At 36.9% G+C, this 8154-nt stretch overlaps 1 protein-coding gene across 1 annotated transcript; it reads right to left on the bottom strand.

Moving 5' to 3' along the window:
• Positions 1-1400: 1400 nt before the first annotated feature.
• Positions 1401-2393, bottom strand: LOC106000433 (olfactory receptor 11H6). The gene has a single exon (XM_013035696.1). The coding sequence runs from the start codon at positions 2391-2393 to the stop codon at positions 1401-1403; it is 993 nt and encodes a 330-aa protein (XP_012891150.1).
• Between the last annotated feature and the right edge of the window lie 5761 nt (positions 2394-8154).

Here is an 8154-nt window from a genome sequence, read left to right as displayed (position 1 = left end):
TAAGAAGATTTTCTCAGTTTGAAAAATTGCACTCTTTGGAAAGGTGTCAGGTATATATGTAATTGGTTCCTTCTGTCAGCTAAAGTTAAAACTAGCAAATATGTTACATAAAAATAATACACATATTGCTGGGTGCAGGTAATACTAGCTACTCAGGAGGCTGAGATCTGAGGATCATAGTTCAAAGCCAGCCCCCAGCAAGAAAGTCCATGAGACTCTTATCTCCAATAAACCACTAGAAAACTAGAAGTGGCATTGTGGCTCAAGTGGTAGAGTGCTCAGCTTGGGCTGAAGAGTTGAGGGACAGTGCTCAGACCCAGATTTCAAGCCCCACAACTGACAAAGAAAATATATGTACATATATATACAATTACATATACATACTTATTGTTGATATATATTGTCATCACGTAATTATTCAGTAAAGCCATGCATGTTAAAATATTTATTGACATTTATCACAAATGAGCTGAATGTAAACTGTTAAGGAATTATGAAAGTCTCTCCTGTTTAAGTGTGAGTGAGTACCCTGTTTAGCAGAAGGTATTCTTCACTGGTATCATAAATAACTAAACTCAGAAGTGATCCATTCACAAAACAAATTAGTACAGCCACCATGGGAGACTACAGTATAGAGGCTTCTCAAAAACTAAAAGTAGAGGTGGTATGGCTCAGTAGTATAATGCTTTCCTAGCAAGTGCAGGGTCCTGAGTTCACACCTCAGTACTGAAAAAAATAAAAAATAACCAAACAGATAAACAAAGGAGTAAAAATAGATTTAGTATGTGATCTAGCTGTACCACACCTGGGTATAAATAAAAAGTAAATGAATCAACATACACAAGAGATACCTACTTGTCCATATTTATTGTGGCACTATTTCACAATAGTTAAGTTATACAATTAGTGTAGGTGACAGTTAATATATAAATGGATAAATATATGGCACACACACACATATATTTTACATATGCATACATATCATATACATAGCACATATATTCATATATGATGCATTATTCAAAGGGGAATGAAATCCTGTCATTTACAGCAAAATGGATAAAACTGGAGACATTATATTAAAACAAAGTAAGCCAAACACAGAAGGTTAAGCATTACATCTATTTTACATGCATGGAAATTAAAAAGAAAAAATAATTACCTGATGAATAGAGGTTATTAATTAGTTTTCAAACTTGACTTAAAAGTAGAAGATGAATTATTAAGGACTGGGATGGTAGTGGGGTGTGGGCTAAAAGTAGAGAGGTAGATGAACATGACCAATTCACAAATGTATGCCTAGAAGGAAAAATCACAGTAAATTCCATTAATCTGGTCAATAAAAATATTTCTTTCACTCTTAAAATAAATAATCCATTATGTTCTCTGTTGAAGCTGTCTCAGGTTGGGCTAGTTGTTAATCCCAGGACTTTCTTTAGGGCAGCTTTCATGTCTTTGTTTCGAAGACTATAGATAAGGGGATTTAAGAATGGAGTCACTGCTGAGTAAATCAAAGTGACAACCTTGTGCATTCCGGCTGGACTTCCTGATGTGGGGCTCACATACATCACCATCAGGGTCCCATAAAAGAGAGACACTACCATTAGATGGGACCCACATGTGGAGAAAGCTTTCTTTCGACCAGCACCAGAAGGAATACGGAGCACAGCTCTGAGAACCAGTGTGTATGATCCCAAGATGGAGAGGAAGGGCCCAAAGATAATCATGGAGTTGAAAGTGTAACATATAAACTTAATGGAAGGAGCAGGGACACAGGCCAGTGCAAACAATGGGCCTGGATCACACAGGTAGTGGTCAATGATGTTAGGTCCACAGAAAGGAAGCTGGGAGATGAGTATAATAGGGACTGGATAGCAGAGGAATCCACCCACCCAGCACACACAGATCAGGATTACACAGAACTTTCCAGTCATGATGGAAGGGTAATGTAGTGGACGACAGATGGCAAGGTACCGATCATAAGCCATAATTGATAAGAAGAAACACTCTGTTGTACCAAGGGAAAAAAATAGATAGAATTGGAGGAAACAGCCAGAGAAGGAGATGGTCTTAGTCTCAGAGAGAATATTGAACAACATGTTTGGGACAGTGGAGGAAACATACCAGATCTCTAAAAAGGAGAAGTTTCCCAAGATTATATACATAGGTGTGTGGAGCCTCCTGTCCCATCTCACAGCACATGCAATTGCCCCATTTCCCAGCAAGGTCAGGAAATAGAGAATCAGTATCATTGAGAAGAAAAAACTCTGCATCTCTTTTTGAGCACTGAAACCCAGGAGAATAAACTCACTCACAAAATGTCTTGTTTTGTTCTGGGATCCCAAAGCTGTTAGAAAAACAGAAGGAATTAAGAAATGAACAATTCTCAACATTTAGATTTTGCAAATACTTTTCTGGCAAATGTTGACATTATCTCATTTGATCTTTAAGCTAAAAGGAAGTGTACTTCATCCTACTCTTTTATGAAGGTATGAAAAGAGAAATTTAAGTGGTTCACTTAAATCTATTTGCTAAACCAGTAACTCATAGATATACTAGAGACTGGTTTGAAATAAGCGCCATTTAATTTCAAACACTACTATGATTCTGAGTCTCAGTAATGGATGAATCATTGATGATGAATCATCTTCCCTTGAATAGTCTACACACACACTTTTTTATTTTGAAGCAAAACTGAGTATAAACTGGAAGAAAAATAGCTGCTCAATTGCTTCTTTAGCCAAAGTTTCATAAATCAAAGGCCAGTAAAAGCAGATAAGAATGAAACTGCGGGTAGGAGTCTCAGGCTCCTTTGCTTCCTTAGGGAGGCAGTGCAGAACATCTAGGAATCTGTAAAATGTTTGAAACTGTCTACCTAGTTTCCTCTGCATCAGCCCCTCTCCCCCAGCACCTGGATTTGTTGAGCAGTCCAGCCCATTCCTCATCCTAGGAGCTCTAGTTCTCTTAAAGTACCAAGACAAATTTATCTCTTAGAACTTCATAGGTCAATAACTAAATTTAACCTTGTTTAAGTTACACAGGTAAGTCAATTCTATTTCCCATGATGGTGATACTGAAGTCTTAAATAACTGAAAGCAGAAGTTATGTTCCCTACATATGATTTCTTTTGCAGCCCATAATTTTCCCTGGATTGTCTGTACCCTCTCCTAACTCCCCCAGTCAGCTAAGCTGCTCTATTGCATGTTATGACTTGTTTCCTAAGACAATGTGCTGCCTGTCACCTTCTCTAGAATATAAAACCACAGGCCTGCTTGGGAGACTGAGATCTGAGAGCTGTGTTTTGAAGATAGCCTGGGTAAGAAAGTTTAGACTCTTATCTCTAGTAACCAACGAAATGCTAGAAGTAAGTTGCAGCTCAAGTGGATGAGTGAAAAAGCTAATGGACTGTGCTAGGTCTTGAATTCAAGCCTCAGAGCTGGCTTGAATTCTCTCTCTCTCTCTCATACACATACATATACACACGTACTGTGTGCCTTAAATTCGCTAAGAATTGAATCTTAAATTCTATAGTTTGTACATTGTAAGTTCTATAGTTTTGTACATTCATCACCTTACTTTTCTTCTTTCTTTTTTCTTTTGGTCATGGGGCTTCAACTCTGGGCCTGGGCACTGTTCCTTAGCTCTTCAGCTCAAGGTGAACACTCTATCACTTGAGCCATAGCACCACTTCTGGTTTTCTGAGTGGTTTATTGGAGATAAGAGTCTCACAGACTTTCCTGGTTTTGTATCAATTAAATAATGAATAGAAGAGTTGCCTTTGATGTACAGAAAGTAGAAAAAGTTTTTGTGACATTAAATGAATTAGAAATTGAGACTAGATTAAATCCTTGGATATTTTGCTAGCAACTTTCTTAAAGCTGTTGGCCTAGGCTCATTCATATGTCCTGGTTAAAGTTCAGGACATATAGCTGGGTAAGACCCCATTCATATTTTAAAGTTGCTTTTTTTTTTTTTGCCAGTGCTGAGGCTTGAACTCAGAGAATGGGCACTGTCTCTGAGTTTTTTTTTCTTTGCTCAAAGTATACCACTTGAGCCACAGCACCACTTCCAGTTTTTTATTTATGTGGTACTGAGGAATCAAACCCAGGACTTCATGTATGCTAGACAAGCACTCTACCACTAAGCCACATTCCCAGTCCATATTTTAAACTTTTGACTTTCTTCCATTCATTTAAAATACTATGAAATAATATATCACACAATTATAAATATAATACATTATAAAATAAAATACATATAACATTTTTATTATCTTTAAGGAGTAGTACGAAGGTGTTTCAACTCAATTTGTCAGTTTGTGAGTACAATGCATCTTGATCAAAGTCATGCATTCATTGTACCAAATATATTAACTTAAAAAAAGTAGTCACTGTCAAGTTACTTACAGAATTCCATCCTTATGCCTTTTATGTAATCTACAGAGACCAGGAGGTCTGCTTCTTAGTACTTCACCAAACCTGGAGCAAACTCAGAACAGTAAACATCTTAATGCCAAAGTAACTTTTGTTATTTATATTAACAATAGTTTTAGAATAGTGAAAATTCTTTTTCTGATTTTTGCTTTTTTTTGTGCCAATCCTGGGGTTTGAACTTAGGGCCTGGGTACTGTCCTTGACCTTTTGTGCTCAAGGCTAGAGCTCCACAACTTAAGCCACAGTTTCACTTCTGGCATTTTAGTGGTTACTTGGAGATAATAGGCTCATGGAATTTCTTGCCCAGGCTGGCTTTGAACCACGATCCTCAGATCTCAGCCTCCTGAGTAGCTAGAATTATAGGCACAAGCAACCAGTGTCCAGCTGAAAATTCTTCATAATAAACATGATTGTTATGAAATATATGTTTTACTCATTATTTAGTTCAATGTGTTGTAATTGCAATGCTCATACATACTAAAATTATTAGGAGAAATATGATTTCAGGTACACTTTCTGTAACATGCTATGTTTTCTTTCTTGATTGGAAAATTTATTAGATTTACAATAAAAAGAGAAAGTTGAATGTGGAATATAAATTGCTGCACTTGGGCTGGGATGTAGGTCAGTGGCAAAGCACTTGTCTAGCAAGTACAATATCTTGGGTTTGATCCCCAGAACAAAAAAAAGAAAAGACAACACCCCCAAATTGTTGCACTTTAATTACTTATTCAGTCATTTGTCAAATGATTATTTACAGTTTATTGCACTTCTGACAGAGTTATAAGTTCTGAGGTACAATAAGATAAAAAAATTAAAATAATGAAAAACAAAATCCTTCTTTTAAACTTTTTCTTTGTCAAAGCAATGGAGAAGGCTACTCAATCTGTACAGTCATATGAACAGACAGCTTCTTGAACCGTGTGTTATAATAACACACTCATCTGTATGCTGTGGGCTTCAACATGATACTTATTCCAGTTAAGATAAATCAAATTTGTGTAGTACAGGTGTTATCATACATTTTATTGGACAGAAAATAGACGTGTTAGTCTTTTCTAGACAGTAGCCAGAGACTGAAGACATGAATTAGCTTGCCCTATTTATAGCCAGAAAGTTCTTGACACCAAGAAGAGAAATTCAATTCCAGTTCATGGTATGTGACCTGGAACCACACTCCTCTCAAGTCTTGACTCCCACCTTGATATAGTTATTTGACTTCATAATGTCCAAGACCTTGTTAACGTTATTTGTGCTAAAGTGAAATCTCAGTTACATATAGAATACAGGGTTAGAGAGATATGGATGAAATTGACAAATAATTCCAAGTTTCATGGCATCCTTTCTATTGCTTCTGCTTTCAAAGAACATATGTCAGTAGCTCTTGGTGAATTTAAATCCTCTCTTTTATCATCTGTTCATCTAAAAATATAGTACAAATGGGAAGATAGAGAGAAAAGAAAGTCAAAGAGCCTAGGAAATACTTTCTGTATAATTGATAAGGGAGTCAGACTTACTTTTATTTCCAACCACTTGTGAGAATTTAAGCTGCGTACCCAGGGAAGAACTGTTTTTAAATTGCAAGAGCAGGGGGTTCCTTTTTATTTAAGGTATGCTTTCTGGGGTTGGGGATGTAGCTCAGTGGCAGTATTTGCCTGACAGGCACAAGGTCCTAGGTTCAATCTTCAGCACTGTTAAAGAAAACAACAGAGAATGGGGAGGGGGAAAGAATCTGCTAGCCTGCTTCTTTCTGCTTGTAGGTGACCATTTGTTACTTGTCAACAACTCTGAAAAAAAAATCAGCTCTTCTAATTGCTTCTGTCAAGAGATAGTCTGTCAGCCAAAACATCAGACTAATTTTATGAACATAGTGGTACAAAACTCAGGCTACCTTCTTATTGAAAGGAATTTAATGACTCCCCCCCGCCCCCATGCCCAATATCTGAGACATCTGAACAGCATTTTCCTTAAGTGAGTTATATAGTAGATAGTCTGTTATTCCTGAGTGAGTCCTTAATGTTAATATATCATCCCAGGCACTCTATAAAAACGTCTGGAGACAAGCCTAATAAACCATTCCTACAAAGGGAGAAAGAATGAAAGGATTTTTTGGGCTTCATGTTCTCAGCAGCAGTGAGTGGCAGGAGCATTGAGGTTGAGACTGGCAGATTTCTTCACATACCTGATGGTGTGTCAAGCTCTAAGAGAAAGATGTGAGAGAAACTCCATCCCTAAGACAATCCTCTGAAAGCATAGTCTTGGATGGAAAAGATTTTTTTCATGACTTCTCAGACTTGCATCCTTTAGTACTCAGAACCAAATGCAATGTGTTTAAGTCAGTGATTATTAAGAGCTTACAAATCTCTCCTGAATAAGATCTCCAGTTCCCCAGTGTGCTTGCTGGGAGGTCCTTATTTCCTTCCCTGTGCCTATTTCTCTGTGCATGTCTTTAATTCTATGTGTATCTGTTTATGTCTTCCCCAGTGGGTTGACTAGGGAGGCACAGGGATAAGGATAAACAGCAAAGAGAGGAAACAGAAACTTTCTTTTTGTGTGAAGGTATCTTTGTTTGAAGGAACTGATCTACTTGGGGGCAATGGGGAGGTTAATGGAAGAGGAGAAAAATGTACTTAAAGTGCATTTGTACATGTCTGAATGTCTGAATCTGGGTGTATGTATGTGCATGTGTTTTGTGTGTGTTTTTATGTTCTATCAAATTGGGCTTGTTTCATTCTTCTAAAAATGCATGTCTTTTGCTTTTTAAAATTAATTACTCCTATAAAAATTAAAAATTCATGCAACTGTCAAACATTTACTTTGTACTTACTGTGTTTGGATTTTTGGACAAGTACTTAATAGTCACAGGATGGGAGCAAACAAGATCAAGAGCTCATGAAGATGACATGCTTGTTTGGGGTTCAAATATAAAGATGTGAAGCAATACCTCAATGATGTAAAGCTCACCTATAATAAACCAATAGCTACATTATACTGAGTGAGGAAAAGCTGAAAGCTTTTTATCTAAAATCTGGGGCAAGACAAGAAGGATTACTTTCACAACTTTTGGTCAATACAATGACAGAAGACTGATCCAGAACAATAAACCAAGAGAAAGAAAGACATCCAAATTGGAGAAGCCAAATTGTCACTGCAGATGACACGTGTATGTGTGTGTGTGTGTGTGTGTGTGTGTGTGTGTGTGTGTGTGTGAGAGAGAGAGAGAGAGAGAGAGAGAGAGAGAGAGAGAGAGAGAGTGTTCTGGAGCTTGAATTCAGAGCCTAGGAGCTATCCCTAAGTCTTTGTGCTCAGGCTAATGATTTACCACTCAAGCAGCCAAGGCTTCATTTCCAGCTTTTTGGTGGTTAATTGGAGATAAGAGAATTATGGACTTTTCTGCCCAGACTGGTTGTAATTGGCAATCTTCATAGCTCAGCCTCTTGAGTAGCTAGGATTACAGCTACAAAAAATACCTAGGAATATAATTCACCAAAGAAGTGAGTGAGCATTAAAACAAAGATTACATAATATTGATAAATATTATTAAAAAAGGTGGAAAGATATCCTATGTTTTGGATCAGAAGAATCTGTGGGGAGATATAAATTAATATAGTAATTATGAAAAATAGAATGAATGTTTCTAAAAAAATAAAACAAGACTACTATGTGATCCAGTAAGTAAACATTACATAAGTATTTAAAGAAATGACACCAATGTGTTGAA

The sequence above is a fragment of the Dipodomys ordii genome, unplaced genomic scaffold, assembly GCF_000151885.1.
Source record: "Dipodomys ordii isolate 6190 unplaced genomic scaffold, Dord_2.0 Scaffold218, whole genome shotgun sequence".
Classification (NCBI taxonomy): Eukaryota; Metazoa; Chordata; class Mammalia; order Rodentia; family Heteromyidae; genus Dipodomys; species Dipodomys ordii.
Note: the sequence above shows the minus strand (reverse complement) of the source record. Positions and strands in the feature narration are given on the sequence as shown.

Excerpts from the sequence above, each read along its gene's own strand:
- LOC106000433 (XM_013035696.1), bottom strand. The coding sequence starts at position 2,393 with ATGTTGAGAATTGTTCATTTCTTAATTCCTTCTGTTTTTCTAACAGCT.